The 24,657-nt window shown below is 41.7% G+C and overlaps 1 protein-coding gene across 18 annotated transcripts in view; it reads right to left on the reverse strand.

The window, feature by feature from the left end:
- The window catches only part of CAMK2G (calcium/calmodulin dependent protein kinase II gamma), a 189,731-nt gene that overhangs the window by 68,564 nt on the left and 96,510 nt on the right, over window positions 1-24,657 (reverse strand). For all 18 annotated transcript variants that reach the window (XR_014026562.1, XM_081328699.1, XM_081328693.1 and 15 more), the window contains exons 4-6: window positions 6,752-6,806; window positions 5,909-5,974; window positions 2,731-2,803 (exon numbers count right to left, since the gene is read on the reverse strand). Coding sequence is in view for 17 of the 18 variants with exons in the window: in XM_081328699.1 (XP_081184825.1) it covers window positions 2,731-2,803; window positions 5,909-5,974; window positions 6,752-6,806 (194 nt within the window). In the remaining variant the exon portion in view is untranslated. The remainder of the gene's footprint in view (window positions 1-2,730; window positions 2,804-5,908; window positions 5,975-6,751; window positions 6,807-24,657) is intronic.

Genomic DNA, 24,657 nt, shown 5'->3' on the forward strand with positions numbered 1-24,657 from the left:
TAGCGGGGGAGGGGAATGAGCTGAACAGGTGGCAGCACCGCACAAGCCTGAGCGAGAGGTGGCTGGAGCTGCAGGGCTGTCAGGGCACAGCGGAGGTGCCAGGATCAGTGCCACTTTCCACCTGATCGGTGCTTCTTTGGGACTGTCAGGGTTCAGTGGAAGCGTCAGGATCAGCGCCAGGCTCAAGCTGAAGCTTGCCACTGATCCTGGTGCTTCCGCTGAGCCCTGAAGAAGCACCAATCAGCTGGAAAGCAGCACTGATCCTGGTGCTTCTGCTGAGCCCAGAAGAAGCACCGATCAGCTGGAATGTTGCAGCATCTCCAGGGTCTTGTGATTTACATTCAGATGCTTGGCAACTGATTCATATTTATGACGGTCACAGTGTTCCAGGGTCATGTGAAGTGACCAAAAACTGCTGCAACCACCCAGCAGATGGGGGGGAATAAAAACCAAACACACCCCAACCCCACTGCCAATCCTCAACAGAAATGCTCAGAACAATGAAAACCTCGGACAGGAGGAAGAGCGCCGCCAGGCAGGCAGGCAGGCGTCTTGCTTGGCTGTGGCTTGGGGGGGGCACTTTTTTCAGTGCCACTGTAACTTCGAACAGTCACTAAGTGTACTGTTGTAAGTCGAGGATTACCTGTACTTTATCAGTTTTTTCCTTTTTGGGGGGGTCATCAAGTTTTTGACACCTTGCTAGGCGACTAGGTACTCGGATATTGCCATATCCTAAAAGTGGTACAATGGGTGAAAAGGTTGAAAAGCCCTGCCTTTAACCACTTATCTACATCCCTTAGTTATTTTCCCTTGACTACCTACAATCTGTCAATATGTTGGTGCAATGCTCATGGTATGGTTTGCCCAACACCAACACCAAATGGAAAGGAATTATGACTTATTCTGAACACGGCACTGCATTTCTTCTAAAGCAACTATAAGTGCCTTTTCATAGTAGCAGCATTAAATCAATTGTTTTGAATGGCAGGGACCAACAGAGTTAGTGGTGACCCTTCTGATTTATGGGATTTCCATTCTAATGTAAAACCATGGATAATAAATATTATTAACTAATAATACCAAGCATCCTCTTTCCCCCATAATGTATCAATAACAACAACAATAATAATAATAGGCAGGAAACCCTATACCACATCAGACAAATGGCTGTCCAGTCTCTTCTTAAAAACTTCCATATTTGGAGCATTCACCGCTTTTGGAGGCAGGTTGTTCTATATGTAATGCATCTGTATTTGTTTCTCCTTCTTTTCACTTGGTTGAGGCAGAAATTACCATCATCAGCCCAGTTCAAAGTTTCACATGGCTTCCTTATAGCACCTGACCTTCTTCAAGTAACGTTGCTTAGCAAGTGATTGAGGGAGACAACCTGCTTGGGTTACATAGCTCACACTGGCTTCTTGGTGGAGGGATATTTCAACTGTACTCATGGACACCACTGCTGCCCAATAGTAAACTGTAAGCAATTTGTGGGTAGCACCAGCAACCAGTGACACGGTCAAGAAGTCTCTCTACCTGATCACAAAAGAGCTGCAAGGACCAGAGAAGCCAGTGTGCATCATATGGCACAACTCAGGAAGTTGCTCCAAAAAGGTGACCAGGTACTGCAAGGACACCATATGGTGCCTCATGAATGGGCTCATCTAGTGAGGAGGATGATACAGTTATCAAATACAATACAAATCGAAATTATGCAGATGACCTCATTCTTAAAGAAATTATAAATGCACAAAAGCCCTTCTGTCATGTTGTCATAGGTAAAGTAATAAAAAATTGAAAACTGCAGATAAAGAACTTATGAATATTTTGAAGCCAGGTCTCTAAATGATCAAACATGCCAAGGTGAAATTGCTGTTAACAAGAGCCACTGGTACCTCTATAGGTATTAGTTTCCTCATCAAAACACAAAAATATCTTAACGAATCGTTTTAGGAAACCTTCCTGCACCACGGAGCTACCATGATGTTGCAATAAGTCTGGACAGTATTTTACCTGATTCTGCAGCATGTTTGGATCCATTTTCCCTCCAACTGGTGTCCACTTTAAGGCAATTGGGCTTTCCTCCCAGATCTCGTCCAGCTTTATCTTTACTATACTAGAACTTTCTAAAAATCTTTTGAATTATTAAGCTACACGAATAGTTAGACCCACTGTATAACATCTTACATGCATAATGAATGCAAGAAAAATGTGCTCTAACATTATTTCTTTAAAAATTAGAATTGTAACTGACTGGGAAAACAGGAGTCAAGAAAAAGATCCACCCATATACTTTCTTGCAGGTCATGTAATTTCTCTAAATCAGGGGTGTCAAACTGCCGGCCCACGGGCCGGACGTGTCATGAAGAAACTGCGGCCACCTCATTGCCGGCAATGGTGAAAAAGCTCCGATACGTTGCGTGATGTCACGTGACATCACGAGTTTGACATGTCTGCTCTAAATGGTAGTTATGATCTGCCTAAAGAAGAACACTTATGTTTCATATCCCTCAACTACAATACAATATCAATTAGTGATACTAAAGTTTATGTGAATTGTGCAGCATTTGAAGAGACCAGGGCATTAAATTAAATGAAAGATTATTAAGCCAAAGACTGTAGTGGAGAAGCAAACCAATTTTATACTGCCCTAGACCCATCTGTGCAACTATCTTGATTTCATTTAACTTTAGCTTCCAGGCAAGTCTAATTTTCACTGGAGCCAAGTATTACCTTTAAATCCCTATGTACAATATCATGTTGATGAATATGATTGACGCTTTCCAAAATCTGATGAATGCAGTGGCTGCAGAACAAACAAAGCAGAAAAGAAACATGATTTATTAATATATTTCTCCAATATATACGTAATCATTTTGCTAGACAAACTCCTAAGCCAAAATTATTATGCAAATCAGCAAATATGCTTTTAATCAGGAACTGCAGATTAAAGTTTTAACAATACATAAAATGCCACAAGCAAAAATAGGAGCTATTACTGATAATGCCCACTATCCGCGTTGTTCTATGAAGAAAATGTACTTCACAGCACCTTCTGCAGTTCGGCTCTGGGCACTGAGAAGTGCTTGGAAGTCTGAATCCTAGTCCAACCCAGAAACCTCTTCCCCTGGTCAGGGTTGTCTTGAAAGAGATTTTTCAGGAATTCCTAAAATGTGCCGGACAAGATCCAATTCCATGAGCCAGTATTTACTATAACCTCTTTGCTAGCCTGGCTGAAACTGAAGATTCCCTCACTGTCTTCATATTTGGGAAACTTCCAGTGGAAAGTTTAACCAGCAATAAACACAAGAACATTGCAAGCATATTTGCACAAAGGGGTTGGAGTCTTTGAAAGTACAGAGGCTACTTAACTTGTATTTTTACTTCCCTTGTTTCAGCCTTCAGGCTCCAGCAAAACAAAAAATTCTCGCTGTCCCTCTCCCTTTGCAATGAATGGTGTAATGTGTCATCAACACCTATTGTATTAGTTCAACATTACACCCATAGAGCGCATGCACGAAACACCACACACAAAACCTGCAAATGTTCATTAAACTCATTTCCAGGCACTTATAATGAAACTAAGTTAACAGCTGGCATAAGCAATTTATTGCAAGGAAGGAAGTAGCTAATTTTGCACCGTAACAGTTCTCATAGCATAAAAAGGTAAAGGTAAAGGTTCCCCCGCACATGCGTGCTAGTCGTTTCCGACTCTAGGGGCCGGTGCTCATCTCCGTTTCAAAGCCAAAGAGCCAGCGCTTGTCCGAGGATGTCTCCGTGGTCATGTGGTCGGCATGACTAGATGCCAAAGGCGCACGGAACGCTGTTACCTTCCCACCGTAGTGGTTCCTATTTTTCTACTTGCATTTTTACGTGCTTTCGAACTGCTAGGTTGGCAGAAGCTGGGACGAGTAACAGGCACTCACTCTGAGCATAAACCAGGACAATTACCTGGTTTATGCCATTCCATGGCAACACTCGCCTTGCCACGGGGTGACTGTCATAGTAATCTTCACTCTTAAAGTATTTTGAAGTCATGCCCATCACCATATACAGTTAAGTGCTTTTGAAAGGGAGCTGTGCACAATCTGTCCAAATTTTATAACAAATGATATAACTCAATAAATACAACGATGGAGAAGCTAACTGAGCATTCCTCAGAAGTACCATTAGAGGTAACTTGCACAATAAAAACTAACTGCATTAAGTGGAGGGATAGATGCTTGCTCTGGGAAACAGCAAGGCATCTCAACATATCCCCAGCAGGTACATGCCAGGGCTGCTGGCAGGGTGAACTATTCTGGAAGGTTGTGCAACTATGTGCCAATCCCAGAATGGGAAGCTGGGTGGAGAGCAAGAATCAGACACACACTGTATAACTAGAACAGAGCCAAGCATTTAGCAAGGCTTTTCAGGCCAAAAATGGCAGAAGTGAGTGGACTTCACTCTCACTTCATTGCAAATAGCTCTCTACAGCAAGGAGCAAGCAAAATAATAACAAGGGAAAAGTAGCAAAGTCAAGTTTTAGCTGCGGACGTGATCTTCTAGTACCACAGGTTCTCCCAAACCTAAACCAGACAGCAATTTCTAGCCATTTTACTCTGCAGAAACCAATACAAGAGCCTTGTGACACCTGAAAGTCTAAACAGTTTATAACTGGATGTTGCCTTCTGAATATTTGTAGATTAAATCTATATCAGATGCATAATATAATAAGAGGAATTATTATATATCTACGCAGCCATTATTTACACAGAAAAAAGAATTACTTACATACAATGACTGCAATGGATATGACCTAAACTTACTTTGCATTTACCAGTTAATAAAGGATGGTGGAGAGGAAGATTATATTATGGAAAAAAATCTTACAAAACACCATACAAGGCATGGTAAAAAACACACACGTCATGAATGGATTGTACTCATGACAAAAGATTAAAAGATTAAAAATAAAGTTGTCTTTACTGTTGGGCTGCTCCTAATGAAACAGTAGTAATAAAGATCTGGTAATGCTATCTTTTAAAAGGGAAAGGATAGATAGAGAGTGTATCTGTGAAACCAAGGTGCTATCTACAGGATGTAAAGAGAACCAGGGTTTAATTTTGTTCCACTACTACCATCCCTCAGCTATCAGGGGTGTATCCAATAAGCTGTTTTAAGGTCCCAGAGGAGAAGCAGAGCATAAATGTGATGAATCTCCGACAAAACCCAGATTGTTGGGGGCAATTAAGCTGACTTTGTAATAATGCCGCTTGGGAGGGGTGTGAAAGCCCTAATAATAAGCAAGCATATACAGAGAATGAAGGCTACTGCTAAGCTTGTAAGCCGCCCTGAGTCTTCGGAGAAGGGCGGGATATAAATGGAATTTAAAAAAAACCAAAAACCTATCCATAGTGTTCCCTATCAATATCGACAACAATGCATTTAAATGCAAGTTACAGTGATTTACTGTTCTGTTCGGTAAGATGGTTCAGACCACCCTGCTTTGCAACAGGGAAATAAATAGATAAACAGCTTTTTTTAAAAAACAAGAATTTAGACGCATGTGCAATTTAAGGGCAATTTTATTATACTACACCTTAAAGTACTTGAACTGTAGTCAAGATAAGTAAAGACCACCTGGACACATTTTCATTTGTTAAATGCTACCCTGTTAAACAGATTTTATATTATGTTAAATGCTCTCCCTATATTTATATAAATAATTTATTGCGGCAACTATCTAAAAAGGCTATAAACTGTACAAGTATTATGCCTAAAATGTATGAACAGCTACAGTAAAATTTTGTCAAGAAATGATATTTTGCAGGTGTCAGAATTGCCATGATATGCTGACCAAGTTGAGGGAGGATTGACGTTGGGACATGGACCATAAATAAATTAAAACAAAATAAAAGTAAGAACTTACCTAGCATCAGCTTCACTGTAGTATTCCCTGGCAACAATGTCTTCAAATAGCTCCCCCCCAGTCACCCTGGAATCAAACATAATCCATGAAATTAAGAAGTCACACTTTGATGAAGCAGATGTCAAAAACTAACACTCAATAGCAAATGAAAAGAGAAACTCCCCCCCCCCCTCAGCTTCGTAAATAAACTTTAAAAGCTTTAATTCCAAAACAAGAGATAATTAAAGACTAATAATCCTCAATCATATATGTTCAGCACCCAATAGCTGAACCCAATCCCTAAGCTTTTTCCTACATCTGTAGCAAGGCCAAGGATCTGAATTGTGGAGTTGCAGAATGAAATAAGGGCAATAAAAGAAAGCTATGGCCCACAGCCTAGACTACAAATAATCACAGAGTTGTACTACTACTAATTTAGCCCAAGGATTACAAATTTACTGGAAAGAAACCAATAGAAATCCTGCCTCAGTAGAAGGATTTCTACTGACTGAACAGGAGGAAGTCTCTTCTCTATTTTGGGGATCCCAAGACTTCTTGCTCCTCTATCAGCTAATACCCAATATCTGCACACAAGAAAGTAGTCTGAAATAACTTCATTATTTACAAGTTGGTCTTAACTCTGGCAGGAGTTAACTAACAACTCCTGACAAAAAGACATTTTCTTGCACAGGATTTAGGGCCATAATTATTTTTGTTTGCTTAAGCTGAATTACATGCAGGTATGGCTACTAAGGAGGGGAGAGAAAGAGAGGGAGGGAGAGAGGGGGAGGGGGAGGGAGAGGGGGAGAGAAAGAGAGAGGAAAGAGAGAGAGCAAAGATGAAAATCAAATAAAGCAGACTTACAGATCAAATACAAGGTAATGGAAACCTTCTTCTGAAATACTCTCATGGAGCCGCACTGCAAAGAAAGACAAAGACTATCAGGAAAGAGACAATGCATACATTTTTCAAAAGTACCTCAACTTTAACAGGAAAAAAGCTTGCAGCACCTTCAACTAACATTTTCCCTTCCTTCGAACTAATTACTTTTCAAAATTCCCATGCTTAACATTGTAACTGAAATACTATTAAAATATTTGTAGCGACGAAATAGCAAACCTGTTATGCATAAAAGCCCTTGGTGATTCCTGAGGCAATGGAGCAAAATCACCTTGCAGGTGGAGAATGAGCCTGAGACAAGATGGTTGACCTAAGACCAGGGCTTTTCAACCAGTGGTACGGGTACCACCTCTGGTACATTGGCACCTAGTACGTGGTACGCGACCATCCTAGAAAAGTGGTAGTGGGGGAGGAGAATGAACTGAACTGGTGGCAGCACCACACAAGCCTGAGCGAGAGATGGCTGGAGCTGCAGGGCTGTCAGGGCTCAGCGGAAGCGCCAGGATCAGCACCAGGCTCCAGCTGGAGCTCGGCGCTGATCGTGGCGCTTCTGCTGAGCCCAGAAGAAGCACCGATCAGCTAGAACGTTGCAGCAACTCCAGGGCCTTGTGATTTACATTCAGATGCTTGGCAACTGATTCATATTTATGTTGGTCACAGTGTCCCAGGGTCATGTGAAGTGACCAAACCCTGCTGCAACCACCCAGCAGATGGGGGGGAATAAAAACAAAACACCCCCCAACCCACCCCTGCTGCTAATCCTCAACAGAAATGTTCATAATAATGACAACCTCGGACAGGAGGAAGAGCGCCACCAGGCAGGCAGGCAGGTGTCTTGCTCGGCTGTGGCTTGGGGGGCACTTTTTTAGTGCTATTGTAACTTCAAACAGTCACTAAGTGCACTGTTGTAAGTCGAGGACTACTTGTACTTCATCACTTTTTTCCTTTTTTTTTTTTTGCTCATCAAGTTTTTGACACCTTGCTAGGCGACTGGTGGTACTCGGATGTTGCCATATCCTAAAAGTGGTGCAATGGGTGAAAAGGTTGAAAAGCCCTGGCCTAAGATAACTCAGAGAGTTCATGGATTAATACATGATTGAAATTAATTGGGGCATCCTCATTCAGATGTAGGGGGCAAGTAAATTGGAATTAAGAATAAGAAGGTAAATCATGGAGAATAGGATGAGAACTGGTGTCAAGAGTTCTTCTTCGCTCTCGGGAGGGGTGTAGTTGTAATGTCTGGGGTGGGGATAGATTGCCAAGACTCCGTCTGCAGACCGTGAGACCCTGATTCTCCCTTCAAGGCCATGCTGGGCAGGTGTTCAAATGGTCCAGGCAGTTCCCATAACAAAAGGAGTGTATTCGATTGGACAATGCAATGGACTGAGGGGAACAGCCAAAGGGGAATTCAAGTTTAACTATGTGGATTTTGAGCAGGAAATGCAGAGCTGGTTTTGCTTCTTTTGTGCCAATGTAGTGTATTCAATAAAAGTGTTACTTTCAGGAAGAACAATGTTCCAGGAGTTCCTTTCTTGGATTCACTAGCTGGACACTTGACAGTGTCTTTTTTCCTTGCTGCCATTTTCCAAAAGTCAAAGCTGCTATTTCACCCAATCCCACCTCCATATTATAAACAGCATTGCTAGGGGCAATATAGATCAGGAAAAAGTAAATTTAAAAGAACTTCAATTCCACTCCTCAATACTATAGCTCTTAATTAGCCATGGACACAGAAATACACAGACACACAGATCCTTCATGCTTTTTATTTTCTTTTTAAATGGTAAAATACAAAAAGCTAAAGTACCATCAAAATAAACAGACTGTGACTAGTCAGTGAGATCCATATACTTTAAGTACCAATGAAATAAAATCACTTCACATTATATATTGTGTGAAGTTCTTAATTGTTTTTAGAATAAAAAACTTTACAATTATTATAGGGGAACCAGATCACATGAGTTAAAAAACTTTTTTGTAACACCTACATAAACTAGTCACCATCTTTTTCAAAACATTTTCTGAGGAATCATACAAAACAATATTTTATGATGAGTTAATTCATTTTTAAATCATAAGAACTGAACTACAAGGAGACTTTTAAAAAGTTGTTTCTATAAGGGCCTGCAGTTCAGTGTCAAGTACGAATCAACTCTTCCTCTGTAAGATAAAATTTTATTCCAAGAGAATAAACACTGTGCATCTCTCATTGCATAGCGACATTTGCTGTTGTTACTAACATGTTGAATTTGTTGTTGTTGTTGTTGTTGTTGTTGTTGTTGTTGTTATTAAAGACCTCAAGGTTTACCTTCTGCCTTTCTTTGATTATCACAATATATAGTATTTTGAAAGTCACTTGGATCTTTTCCTCTCTGGAATTTGGGGATTTTTCCCCCCTTAATGTTTCACAATGATTTCATCTCTTGCTATATTCCTCAGCTTCTCCTTCACTTCTATTGTATAAACAGATCCTATGTTCTGGCAATATGATATATTTTGACACCAATAATTCATTATTTTCTATCCTACAAAGTACAACTAGAAGTATCCTGGTTAACTGGATTGCAGCTCTCCATCTTTACTTTCCCCTTCATGGATTACTGCCTTGTCGTGGCGAAGAGGCTTGCATAATTCAATGAAGCTATGAGCTATGCCATGCAGGGCCACCCAAGACGGACAGGTCATAGCAGAGAGTTCTGACAAAACGTGATCCACTGGAGAAGGAAATGGCAACCTACTCCAGTATCTTTGCCATGAAAACCCCATGGACAGTACCAAAAGGCAAAACGATATGACGCTGGAAGATGAGCCCCTCAGGTTGGAAGGCAACCAATATGCTACTGGGGTAGTACTAGTAGTGCCAGAAAGAATGAAGCGACTGGGCCAAAGCCGAAAGGACGCTCAGCTGTGGATGTATCTGGTGATGAAAGGAAAGTACGAGGCTGTAAAGATTTTTTCTCCGTAGGAACCTGGAATGTAAGATCCATGAATCAAGGAAAGCTGGACGTGGTCAAACAAGAGATGACAAGACTGAACATTGACATCTTAGGAATTAGCAAACTAAAATGGACAGGAATGGGTGAATTTAATTCAGATGACCATCAGGTATACTACTCCGGGCAAGAATCCCTCAGAAATGGAGTAGCCTTCATAGTCAATAAAAGAGTAGGAAAAGCAATACTGGGATACAATCCCCAAAATGACAGAATGATCTCAGTTCGAATCCAAGGCAAACCATTCAATATCACAGTAGTCCAAGTCTATGCCCCAACCACCGGTGCTGAAGAGGATGAAATTGACTGGTTTTATGAAGCCCTACATCACCTTATAGAACTAACACCAAAAAATGATGTCCTTATCATCATGGGGGATGGAATGCTAAAGTAGGAAGCCAAAAGATAACCGGAATAACAGGTAAGTTTGGCCTTGGAGTACAAAATGAAGCAGGGCACAGGCTGATAGAATTTTGTCAAGAGAATACGATGGTCATAGCAAACACTCTTTTCCAACAACCCAAGAGACGGCTCTACACATGGACATCACCAGACGGTCAACACAAGAAAACAGATTGACTATGTGCTCTGCAGTCAAAGATGGAGAAGCTCTATATAGTCAGTAAAAACAAGACCAGGAGCTTACTATGGCTCAGACCATGAGCTTCTCATTGCAAAATTTAGGCTTAAACTGAAGAAAGTAGGGAAAAGCACTAGGCCACTCAGGTATGAACTAAATCATATCCCTGACGAATATACAGTAGAGGTGACAAATAGATTTAAGGAATTAGATCTGATAGACAGAGTGCCTGAAGAACTATGGATGGAGGATCGCAACATTGTACAAGAGGTAGCAACTAAAACCATCCCAAAGAAAAAGAAATGCAAGAAAGCAAAATGGCTGTCTCAGGAAGCTTTGCAAATAGCTGAGGAAAGGAGGGAAGCGAAAGGCAAGGGAGAAAAAGAAAGATACACCCAATTGAATGCAGAATTCCAGAGAATAGCTAGAAGAGATAAGAATGCCTTCTTAAATGAACAGTGCAAAGAAATAGAAGAAAACAATAGAATAGGGAGGACCAGAGATCTCTTCAAGAAAATTGGAGAGGTGAAGGGAACTTTTCATGCAAAAATGGGCATGATAAAGGACCAAAATGGCAGAAACCTAACAGAGGCAGAAGAAATTAAGAAGTGGCAAAATTACACAGAAGAACTATACAAGAATGAGCTTAACATCCCTGATAACCACGATGAGGTGGTCACTGACCTTGAGCCAGACATCCTAGAATGTGAAGTAAAGTGGGCCTTAGGAAATCTGAGCAACAACAAATCTAGTGGAGGTGACAGTATTCCAGCTGAGCTATTCAAAATTTTAAAAGACGATGCAGTAAAAGTGCTACACTCAATTTGCCAGCAAATTTGGAAAACTCAACAGTGGCCACAGGATTGGAAAAGATCAGTTTACATTCCAATTCCATACAAAGGCAGTGCCAAAGAATTTTATTTTATTTTTATTTATTTTAATTCCATTTATATCCCGCCCTTCTCCGAAGACTCAGAGCGGCTTACAAGCTTAGCAGTTCAAACTATCGCACCATTGCACTCATTTCACATGCTAGTAAAGTTATGCTTAAAATCCTACAAGCTAGACTCCAGCAGTATGTGGATCAAAAACTACCAGAAGTACAGGGAGGATTTTGAAGAGGCAGAGGAACTAGAGATCAAATTGCCAACATATGCTGGATCATGGAGAAAGCTAGGGAGTTCCAGAAAAACTTCTGCTTCTGCGTCATTGACTATGCTAAAGCCTTTGATTGTGTGGATCACAACAAACTGTGGCAGAGATGGGAGTACCAGATCATCTTATTTGTCTCTTGAGAAAACTATATGCGGGTCAAGAAGCAACAGTGAGAACTGGACACAGAACCACTGATTGGTTCAAAATTGGGAAAGGAGTCCGGCAAGGCTGTATACTGTTGTCCTGCCTATTTAACTTATATGCAGAGCACATCATGAGAAAGGCAGGGCTAGATGAATCAAAAGTTGGAATTAAGATTGCCGGGAGAAATATCAACAACCTAAGATATGCAGATGATACCACTCTAATGGCAGAAAGTGAAGAGGAACTAAAGAGCCTCTTGTTGCAGGTGAAGAAGGAGAGTGCAAAAGTTGGCTTGAAACTTAACATTAAGAAAACCAAGATCATGGCATCTCGCCCTCTCAATTCCTGGCAAATAGATGGGGAAGAAATGGAAGGAGTGACAGATTTTATTTTCCTGGGCTCCGAGATCACTGCAGATGGGGACTGCAGCCCAGAAATTAAAAGAAGTTTGCTCCTGGGTAGGAAAGCCATGGCAAATCTAGACAGCATACTAAAAAGCAGAGACATCACCCTGCCAACAAAAGTGCATATAGTCAAGGCTATGGTCTTCCCAGTTGCAATGTATGGCTGTGAAAGTTGGACCATAAGACCTTGGACCCAGCTGTATTGAACAACTTTCATCCAGTCTCCAACCTTCGCTTTCTTGCGAAGGTTGTTGAGAGTGTGGTGGCGCATCAGCTCCCTCTGGTCCTGGATGAAGCGGATTATTTGGACCCTTACCAATCGGGTTTCAGGCCCGGGTACAGCACGGAGACGGCATTGGTCGCTCTGGTGAATGATCTCTGGAGGGCTCGGGATAGGGGATATTCCTCTGTCCTAGTCCTATTAGACCTCTCGGCGGCTTTCGATACCATCGACCAATGTATCTTGCTGCGGCGTCTCAGGGGATTGGGAGTGGGAGGCACAGTTCTTCAGTGGTTCTCCTCCTATCTCCTGGGACGCTCGCAGTCGGTGTTGGCAGGGGGGCAGAGATTGGCCCCTAGGTCTCTCGTTTGTGGAGTTCCTCAGGGGTCGGTTCTCTCGCCTCTCCTGTTCAACATCTACATGAAACCGCTGGGTGAGATCATTCGTGGTTTTGGAGTTGGGTATCATCAATACGCCGATGATACCCAACTTTTCATTTCGACCCCAAACCACCCCAGTGATGCCCTCGCTGTGATGTCCCGTTGCCTGGAGGCGGTTCGGGTCTGGATGGGGAGGAACAGACTTCAACTCAACCCTGACAAGACTGAGTGGCTGTACATTCCGGCATCCCGGGACATTCAAAATGTTCCATCGCTTTCTATGGGGGGTGAGCTCTTACCCCCCGTAGATAGGGCTCGCAACTTGGGAGTCCTCCTAGATTCACGACTTACCCTGGAAGATCATATAGTGGCCGTGACTAGGGGGGCTTTCGCCCAGGTTCGCCTGGTGCGCCAGTTGCGGCCCTATCTGGACCGGGATGCCCTGTGTACGGTCACTCATGCGCTCGTGACCTCTCGCCTAGACTATTGTAATGCTCTCTACATGGGGCTTCCCTTGAAGACTACTCGGAGGCTCCAACTGGTACAGAATGCGGCCGCGAGAGTTGTCTTGGGAGTTTCCCGGTACTCCCATGTTACACCTTTGCTCCGCGAGCTGCATTGGTTACCAGTTGTCTTCCGGGTGAGGTTCAAGGTCTTGGTTATGATCTTTAAGTCCTTACATGGCATGGGTCCGGGATACCTCGAGGACCACCTGCTGCCGGCGTCAACTCCCCTCCGCCCTGTGCGTGCCCACAGAGAGGGCCTCCTCAGGGTGCCTCCGGTCAGGGAATGTCGACTGGTGGCCCCCAGGGGGAGGGCCTTCTCTGTGGGTGCTCCGGCATTATGGAACCAATTGCCGGTTGAGCTCCGGATGGCATCGGACCTCCGATCCTTCCGTCGCGGGTTGAAGACCCACTTGTTTGAATTAGCTGGTCTGGCCTGATGGGGAATATGGGTTTTTAATTGGTTTTTATTATTCTATTATTGTTGTATTTTAATTGGGCATGGTTTAATTCTCTTTTAATTTTTGTATAGCTATTTATATATGCCCTGTGAACCGCCCTGAGTCCCTAGGGAGAAGGGCGGTATAGAAATCAAATAAATGAAATGAAATGAAATAAGAAAGGCTGAGCGAAAGAATTGAGGCCTTTGAACTATGGTTCTGGAGAAGACTCCTGCGAGTCCCTTGGCCTGCAAGGCAATCAAACTGGTCAGTCCTAGAGGAGATCAACCCTTACTGCTCTTTAGAAGGCCAGATCCTGACGTTGAAACTCAAATACTTTGGCCACCTAATGAGAAGGAAGGACTCGCTGGAGAAGAGCCTAATGCTGGGAAAGGTTGAGGGCAAGAGAAGAAGGGGACGACAGAGAATGAGGTGGCTGGATGGAGTCACTGAAGCAGTAGGCGTGAGCTTGACTCCAGAAGATGGTAGAGGACAGGAAGGCCTGGAGGAACGTTGTCCATGGGGTTGCGATGGGTCGGACATGACTTCACAACTAACAACAACAACAAATCTTTACTTTCTTAGTATGTAGTTGCTTGGATTCTGGTGTCATCCATACAATAGAGTCTGCATTTATGTTTTTGAAGCAAGTATCAGCAATGAATAAACAATTATCTTTGCAACACTCTACTAACCTATCCTGTGCATTATTTACCAAGTTCACATCTTCCTGTAATTTCAGGTTCCTCCATTAGTTCAACTTCTGCATTCCAATCAGCCATTAGTAATATATCCTTTTTAAATGGAACATTTGGCATGCTTTGAATTTGCCAGTAAATTCCCCAATGATTTTCATGCTGAATCCGTAGTACAGATATACTGTATACATGCACACAAAGTTGATGTTTGCTGGATAGCCACTAATTCTCGTAGACAGGAGCCTATCATTTATTGGACTATGGCCAATCGCATACTTAGCAATATCCTTTCTCAGTATCATTGCCACTCTGTGCCTTCATATGCACTCATGTTGTTAATAAGTGTATCATGTAATCATATAATTTAAGTGGTCAATTCTGATCCATTTAAATTCACTTATTCCTAAAGCTTCCAATTTGATACATATTATTTCCTTTTTGATAACTTCTGCAGCATTTCTTTTTTTAAAATGGTGTCCATCAAATAGTTGGTGTGACTATTGTTGGGAGGGGGCTAAGTATTGGATTTTGTATTGGAGTTTCATTTCTGTAAACTTCCCGGAGTCACTGTGAGTTGTGCAGCTGCATAAATTTTCTAAATATATAAATAAAAATCCTTCCTGGCAGACCGTCTTCCTGTGCTTCTCCAACAAAAGGTTGGAGGTCCCCAACCTTTTGGGCACCAAGGACGGTTCTGTGGAGAGAGGTTTTTTTGCAGATCAGAGGGGACGTGGTTTCATGTACTGCCTGCATCCCACGGATGGGGCTTTGCTTGTTTGTGCCAATCCACAGGTGACCCCAGACATAGGGCACCAATGATCAGGCTGAACCTCCTCTAGACTGGCTGCTGGGGACCTTCTTAGCTTGTTTCACATGAGTTCTCCATTCTGTCCAGACCTAGAAAAACTAGAAGGGGCAGTGTGTGGATCCTTCAGCCCAATCCCGGAGGCTAATAATGGAAAGTAACAGTCGTACACACTGACAATCCCAAGAACATCACTGACTTAGGTGAGGGAATAAATGACAACAGCAGTGAGTCTACAGTAGATGAGGGAATAGAAGGGGAACTCAAATTTGCAGATGACACTAAACTGGCAGGAATAGCCAACAAACACCCCAGAAGACAAGCTCAGGATCCAAAAAGATCTTGACCAACTTGAACAATGGACCGTTTCCAACAAAATGAGTTTTAATGTGGAGAAAAGCAAAGTTTTACATTTAGGCAGGAAAAATCAAAGGTAGAAATACAGATTAGGCAACACTTGGCTCAAAAACAGCAACTGTGAGAGGGAACTTGGAGTCCTAGTAGACGATCACTTGAATAGGAGTCAGCAATGTGCAACAGCAGCCAAAAAAGTTAATACAATCCTGTGTTGTATAAACAGAGGCATAGAATCAAGATCACACAAAATATTAGTACCGCTTTATAAAACTCTAGTAAGACCACACCTGAAATACTGCAACAGTTTTGGTCACTATAATACAAAAGAGATTTTGAAACTTGGGAAAAAATTCAGAGAAGAGCAACTAAGATGATCAAAGGCCTGGAGACTAAAACATATGAAGAATGGCTGCAGGAATTGGGTTTGGCTAGTCTAAAGAAAAGAAGAAACAGAGGAACTCGAGATCAAATTGCCAACATACGGTGGATCATGGAGAAAGCTAGGGAGTTCCAGAAAAACATCTACTTCTGCTTCATTGACTATGCTAAAGCCTTTGATTGTGTGGATCATAACTGTGGCAAGTTCTTAAAGAGATGGGAGTACCAGACCATCTTATTTGTCTCTTGAGAAACCTATATGCGGGTCAAGAAGCAACAGTGAGAACTGGACACGGAACCACTGATTGGTTCAAAATTGGGAAAGGAGTCCGGCAAGGCTGTATACTGTCGCCCTGCCTATTTAACTTATACGCAGAGCACATCATGAGAAAGGCAGGGCTAGATGAATCAAAAGTTGGAATTAAGATTGCCGGAAGAAATATCAACAACCTAAGATACGCAGATGATACCACTCTAATGGCAGAAAGTGAAGAAGAACTAAAGAGCCTCTTGTTGCGGGTGAAGAAGGAGAGTGCAAAACTTGGGTTGAAACTTAACATTAAGAAAACCAAGATCATGGCATCCGGCCCTCTCAATTCCTGGCAAATAGATGGGGGAAAAATGGAGGTAGTGACAGATTTTATTTTCCTGGGCTCCAAGATCACTGCAGATGGGGACTGTAGCCAAGAAATTAAAAGACGCTTGCTCCTGGGGAGGAAAGCCATGGCAAATCTAGACAGCACACTAAAAAGCAGAGACATCACCCTGTCAACAAAAGTGCGTATAGTCAAGGCTATGGTCTTCCCAGTTGCAATGTATGGCAGTGAAAGTTGGACCATAAGAAAGGCTGAGCGCCAAAGAATTGAGGCCTTTGAACTATGGTGCTGGAGAAGACTCCTGCGAGTCCCTTGGACTGCAAGGCGATCAAACCGGTCAGTCCTAGAGGAGATCAATCCTGACTGCTCTTTAGAAGGCCAGATCCTGAAGCTAAAACTCAAATACTTTGGCCACCTAATGAGAAGGAAGGACTCACTGGAGAAGAGCCTAATGCTGGGAAAGATCGAGGGCAAGAGAAGAAGGGGACGACAGAGAATGAGGTGGCTGGATGGAGTCACTGAAGCAGTAGGCGTGAGCTTAAATGGACTCCAGAAGATGGTAGAGGACAGGAAGGCCTGGAGGAATGTTGTCCATAGGGTCGCGATGGGTCGGACACGACTTCGCAGCTAACAACAACAACAACATATTCCAGTATTTGAGGGGCTGCCACAAGGAGGAAGGGGTCAAATTATTCTCCAAAGCACCAGAAGGCAGGACAAGAAACAATGGTTGGGAACTGATCAGAGAGAGAAGCAACTTGGAATTAAGGAGAAATTTCCTAACAGTGAGGACAATTAACGAGTGGAAGAAGCTTGCCTTCAGAAATTGTGGGCGCTCATCACTGGAGATTTTTAAGAAGAGATACTACACAGTCACTTGTCTGAAATGGTATAGGTTCTCCTGTTTGAGCAGTGGGCTGGACTAGAACACCTCCAAGGTCTATTCTATTCTATTCTATTCTATTCTATTCTATTCTATTCTATTCTATTCTATTCTATTCTATTCTATTCTATTCCATTCCATTCCATTCCATTCCATTCCATTCCATTCCATTCCATTCCATTCCATTCCATTCTATTCAACCTTGAGCTATGAAAATGTGAAAGTTTTCAGAAGCAAAATAAGCAAAAATTATGTAAAAATGAATTGCATCTTCATTACCCATGGCTCTTTACATTAGCATTATGAAGCTAAATGTAATTAATTTTATAGGAATATTTCCAGACTCTTGTGCACTATTTAGATATTCTTTCCAGTTTATTATATGAACATTATTCAACCTAACATACAAATGTATGTTTGTTAAATATATTTTTTAATATTTGGAAGTGTATCTGCATAATGTTTAACTTAGAACAAACATAAAATGGATTCATTTCTTCCTTATTTGGTAATGTAATTGATCCAGATGGAGATCACATAATGAATAGGGTGTCACCATGGCATTATACGGCCAATTTAGCTTGTTGGCAAGATTGCTAAAAACAAACAAGGCCAACTGAGACTGGGAAGAGCAGAGGATATGCACTCCCAAGCAATGCAGTTTCCAATTACCTACACTGTGTTCAAATGAAGACACAGGAAAAAATGCAAAGAAGGAAAAAGATATACCTTATTACACATCATGAAACATCTTTATCAAATCAATTTCAAAATTGGTTCTGTCCATGAACAAATCTTTTTGAATCACTTAATACCACAGACTACTTACTACACAACAAGTCTCAGATAACTAGGGTGTCTATACTGTTTCCATTATCTTTGCAATCAAAAGCAACACGCAAATGGAATTTACATAGTGTTTTACTGATTTTTTTAAATACGTGTAAGCACAGCAGCAGATAAATGATGCCAATCAATAGCTGTGTCAAAAACTCAATTGAGCTGAGTAAGTACCCGTTATCTATCTGGTAAATCAACAGCACATAAGTCACAATGCCCAGGTCAAACAAGAGCCAGAAATTTCTGATATTGTACCAGTCCTTGCAAAGATGGCTGAGTGCACTGCTTACCCTTTAAAGAACATTTTTTAAAGAAAAAGTTAAAAAACAAAAAACAGGAGGTCCAGCAGGAATTAGTTGCCAGGTTGGCTGAGATAAAGGGGCTTCCTCATTCTTACCCCCTTTCTTCCCAGTCTCACAAGCAAGCGGTGCTGTGGTGAAGTTGTAAAAAGCAGGAGCAGCAATTTCTTCTCTGTGTCCAATAGTAGGAAGAGAAGACTTGCCCTTTCACTCCTATTAGAATGGCTGGGGAAGCTTTAGATAACCCCAGACCACCATGGCTATTTAGGGCTAAAATCTCAGTTCTACTAATTCCAGTATTAATTGGGTTATACTAGTATTTGTAAGGGGACGCGGTGGCTCAGTGAGTTAGGACGCTGAGCTTGTCGATCAGAAGGTCGGCAGTTTGGCGGGTCGAATCCCGAGTGCCGCGTAACAGAGTGAGCGCCTGTTACTCGTCCCAGCTTCTGCCAACCTAGCAGTTCGAAAGCACGTAAAAATGCAAGTAGAAAAATAGGGACCACTACGGTGGGAAGGTAACAGCGTTCCGTGCGCCTTTGGCGTCTAGTCATGCCGGCCACATGACCACAGAGACGTCCTCGGACAAGCGCTGGCTCTTTGGCTTTGAAACGGAGATGAGCACCGGCCCCTAGAGTTGGAAACGACTAGCACGCATGTGCGGGGGAACCTTTACCTTTACCTTAAACTTCCATTCATGAAAGTCACTGACATCCCTTTTGCCGTAGCATTGGTGCAGGGCAACTCTCACCACTATCACCAACCTCTGAGAGTAAGGGGAATCTGTTGCCCACTCAAGACACGGGTGGATTTTATAGTACCGGAATTGCTCTAGGACTGCAAATGATGGACACCCCTGAAGGGCTGCTGAAACAGAGATCTTAATTCTTTATAGAGGAATGCCAAGCAACAATAACCTGCAAAATATTTTGGAAGTCTTTCTCAATGAGTGATGGTAATAGCCATGTAATCAAAGTCCCTTGTATCATATTGCCAAGATCAGTGGTTCTCGGGCTTTTCTTCACCATGGACCCACTTTAAATACCTTCTTTGGCTAAGATCATGGCCACGGACCCCAAAACCTATCTTAAGATTTAAATCACAATATTTCTTCAAGCCTTTGCAGATCCTCTGTGATGATGTTGCAGCCCCTCAGGAGTCCGGGGACCACAGGTTGAGAACCACTGCCCTAAATATTTGCCAAACAGCCATTAGCAAGTCTTTTCATCTCTAGGAGGAGCTGTGATGGCTCTCTCACAATTCACTGTGATAAACAGGGAATTGGGGGACTGCAGAAAACTGACTGCCACGGGAGAAATGGAATTTAAATGTATTACATGAATTGAGAGTTAGATCAGTATAGTGGTTAAGACATCAGGTTAGAAACTGGGAGACTGTAAGTTCTAGTCCCATGCTGGGCACAAAGCTAGCTGAGTGACTTTGGGCCCGTCGTTTTCTCTCAGCCCTAGAAAGGAAGCAATGGCAAATTACTTCTGTAAAAACCTTAGCAAGAAAACTGCAGGGGCTTGTGTCTAGGCAGTGCCTGAGGAATGGACGTGATTGAATGGGAAAAAGAAAGAAAAAATCCTCCATGCTACTCAAAATGTTACCTTCAGTGTCAGGATATGCTGAAGCTAAAAATATAAGATACATACGGTCTGAAATGGCAAAGCAAGCAATATAACTGATAGATCAATTGCATCTGAGGGCCACAATCCACTCATACTAGCACAGCCAAAACACAGATGGAAAAGGCTGGGAGCAGCCCACATCATCAACCAGACGCTGAGCAACCAAGCATTGCCAGCAGGGCTGCAGCATAGCTGCCAGTAAAAATATGCTCTTAAATAAAATCTGTCAAGGACAGTGCAGCTTCCCACCCCTAGCTTTTATGATTATATTAAGAGGGCCAGATTTTTCTCTAGCTTCTAGTTCCAGAAATTCAAGAAAGACTGAGTTTTTAATTAAACATTTATCTTAAAAAGCATAAGGTGTAATACAAATAATGCTTCAGAAAGAGCTAGCTAGCTATGGGTTATCTAGATTACCCTAGTGACATATAGACGGTAAATTAACAAGCACATTAAAAATTCTTAATCTCTGCATTGTAGCCAGGGAATATGAGTGATATAAGGTTTAGAGCTTCTTGTAAAGCAACACAAATGTAGACAATGATTAAATGGCAGCAGAGAGCTACAGAAAACAGTAACTCTTTGCTGGCATTTAGGGCAGATATCCCCAAACCCCAATCCTTGGACCAGTACCAGGCTGCGGCATGCCAGCAACCGGTCCGCACAAACAAGCAAAGCCCCATCCACGAGATGCAAGCAGCACACAAAACCCTGCACCCTTCGGTCCGCAGAAAAACCTCTTTCCACAGAACCAGTCCCTGGTGCCCAAAAGGTTGGGGGCCTCTGATCTAGGGGATATCCATGTTGTTGAATTTCAGATCAAATTTCAGATCAAGACAAAAGGCAAAAGGCAGGGTCTGCTTTACAAGGTAAAGATCTACTTAAGAAAAGCAAATATGTCATGCATCAATTTCTGAAAGCTCCAAAGAATTATTGGAAGTTTTTAGCTAAGGAAAATTAATTGACAATATTTGCAAAATGTGGTTGGCAGGCATTCAGCAAGCTATGCATAATTTTCAAGAACAACCTTTCCCCTATGCCTGAAAAGTTTTCGATCAGTGTGTTTTACCTGTTTTAACATAGGCCACTGAAACATGGACACTAACCTCACAATTAATAAAAAGCTACAAAGTGTGCAAAGAGCCATGGAAAGATACATGCTTGGCATCACAAGACAAGATAGAAAGACAAAGGTACAAGTACAGATTGGGCAAGACCTGGCTTTTAAACAGTAACTGTAAGAGGGACCTTGAAGTCCTAGTGGACGATCACTTGACTATGAGCCAGCAATGTGCAACAGCAGCCAAAAAAGCCAATACAATCCTGGGTTGTATAAACAGAGCCATAGAATCCAGATCACGCGAAGTATTAGTACCGCTTTATAAAAACCCTAGGAAGACCACACTGGAATACTGCACCCAGTTTTGGTCACTACATTACAAAAAAGATATTGAGATGTTGGAAAAAGTACAAAGAGCAGCAACTAAAATGATTAAAGGCCTGGATACAAAAACATATGAAAAACGGTTGCAGGAATTGGGATGGCTAGTCTAGAGAAAAGAAGAACTGGGGTGACCTGATAGCAGTATTCCAGTATTTGAGGGGTCACCACAAAGAAGAGATAAGTAAAAAACAAAAAAGCATCAGACGGCAGTACAAAAAACAATGGATGGAAACTAATCAAGAAAAGAAGTAACCAGGAATTAAGGAGAAACTTCCTAACAGTGAAACCAATTAACCAGTGGAACAGCTTGCCTTCAGAAATTGTGGGTGCTTCATCACTGGAGGTTTTTAAGAAGAGGCTGGACAGCCACTTGTCTAAAATAGTATAAGGCAGGGGTAGGCAACCTCGGCTCTTTTATGACTCATGGAATTCAACTCCCAGAATTCCTGAGCCAGCCAAGCTGGCTCAGGAATTCTGGGAGTTGAAGTCCATGAATCATAAAAGAACTGAGGTTGCCTACCCCTGGTATAGGGTATCCTGCTTGAGGAGGGGGTTGGACTAGAAGACCTCCAAGGTCCCTTCCAGCTCTATTCTGATTGATTGACTATGATGATTCGCCAAATATGGTTTTTACATACTTCTGGTTTAATGGAATGTTCTGGACAACTATGGAGGAAGAAAAGTGTTGCATTTGTTTTTGTTCTGATACAAAGCTATTTTTGGTGAGGTAAATAGTAATTTTCTATTTATCTGTTAATTCCCATTATTTCCAATTGAAAGTAACCACTTAAATCAGGGACTGCCTTATTTGTATAGCTAAAGCAGCAGCGATCATCAAAGTTAGTCTGAAGGTTTCCCATATATGGTCTGGTTCATTTCTTTACTTGGAGGAATGAGATTAGAAGGAAAGCAATACCATTGCTTGTACTGTACCCTCTCCAAGCCTATATTAATTTGGGGAAGAGGTAACTGCAGAGCTGTAGCAGTTTCTGAACTGCTACAACCCATCATTCTGAGATGTTCATAGCTGATGCGACATGTGCCATGAAGAAAGTCAAAATATTCTCAGAAGTAATGGGCCTCTCGCTACTCATTATTAGGTTTTGGTGGAGAGAATATAACATGGTTTTGCCTAATCTCAGGCTCTTTGATTCTGGCCTTGGCAGCTTTAGCAACCACACTAAGCTTTTAGTTGGAGAATCTGTGAACAATAGTCAGGCTGCCTACTTAATCTTCTGCAATGCAGATCAGAGGCTACTCAGGAAGCAGAATGAAGGACCTTAGAGTTGTCCAGTCATCTGACCACAAATCTAAACTAGTAATATTAATAAGTGGGTATGGTTTGGTTTTGAAATCCAAACCCACTAGAGATCATAAAGTTGCCTATTCCAAGAATAAAGTTGACTTAACTACGTTATCATGCAGTAATTAACATGCTTTTCACAAGATTCCAATCCAGAACCTAGTCTACTGAGAGAAGCTTATTGCAGCTAGAAGAATTTCCTCTTTGCTAACATTCAAAACATGTGGATAGTTTCATCTAAGCTTCTAACTGATGAACTGATTTAATGAAGCTGGGTGTGCTTTGTTTTGTTTTATTGTATTATTTTATATTTATTAATTTATATTTATACCACACATTGACGGTAAATAGAATAAATTCTTACTCAAAATCCCAATCCCACATAATTTTAGGAAAAATGTACCATAGCATATGCTCTTAATTTTTAATTACCATTCAGTATTAGCACATATACATATTGAGAGTATAGTAAGCTGCCTTAAGGAGAGATTAAACTGGGAAGACAGATCTTGATCTTCACACATACACTAAATTGGTTAAATGCTTAATGATGCACATTTAACCCAACTTAACTGCATAATTGTGCAATTAAATTTTATACTTTTTTGAACATTAAAACTTGTGATACCTAGAAAATAAAGCAATCTGAGTATGGTATTTGCTTTAACAGAGGTTAAAAGTGCTGATCTGTTTAATTACACAAATTATCTCAAACAAAACTGAAAAGAAATTTCATCCTGCATTCACATAATCCAGAACTATTACCACCATTATTTTCACATTTCATGAATCGAGGACAAGGCAGAGATTTTTTCTTTTGTATCCATTTATACATGTACCCTATGCCAACTGAAGCCTAGTCCTCTATCCCACTGTTTACCTTTAATTCTAGTTGATTAAAGCTTGTGGGTATTATAATATCAATTCTTTAAAGTATTAGGATATTGTTCTTCCTTCTCCAAATATTCACCACCAACTAGTCCTTGGAAAGTCTATAAATAAATGCCTCAACTACATGGAAGAAAGAACCTATATAACATTAAAATTCCTTTATCTGTTTGTAACATTCAATTGGGCAAATAGTTGGGCAATAGTTGGGCAATAATTAGGGCAGCAAGATATCTTAAATGGGTTAATTTACAGAATGTGTCCAAAATCCAGGCCCCAATATCTTTGTGGGATTAAAATTTGGCAAAGCTGTAGCTGCTTAAGTATCACACTTCATTTCCCAGAAACCCACAGACTGCATGGCACAAGGAAAGGTGGAGGGGCATATCCATGCCATCTTTATTGCCTCCCTCTGTGTCCAATTGGCTAATGGCAAGGCCACAATTGGCTGCTTTGAAACAAGGCCAAAATCTGAAATCTCTTAAGAGCAATGGGCAGTAAGGGAGACGTGGATGCCAGATAGGGCTGATTGGGGAGCATGGCACTCAAAAGGTGAGTCCTCTTCCTCTCACATGGGTGCAGCTTTCCTTATGTTCCCTTTATTCCCCCTAACGTGAGTAAAGTGTCAGGCAGTCCCGCAGATTTGCTGAGGAAGAGAAGGCTTCGCTAAGGCTTCACTGAGTCACGAGGGGAGGGGAAATGGCCCAGTTTATATTATATGTGGAAAGAAGGATGACCCAATCGATCACAGGTTATTTAATTTTCTTTAGAAATGTGGGGTTTTAATACCTCTCCTGAAAAGATTAAATGAAATACGGAGTATGTGGCCAGCCATGAGGTTAACTGCACTCTTTTCCTTCTAGCAAATTACATCAGGAAATGCCTAGCAAGGAGAAACCAGTACAATATGTAATGTTTGCTTTATCTTTTAT

The sequence above is a fragment of the Vipera berus genome (genome assembly GCF_964194415.1).
Source record: "Vipera berus genome assembly, chromosome: 5".
Classification (NCBI taxonomy): Eukaryota; Metazoa; Chordata; class Lepidosauria; order Squamata; family Viperidae; genus Vipera; species Vipera berus.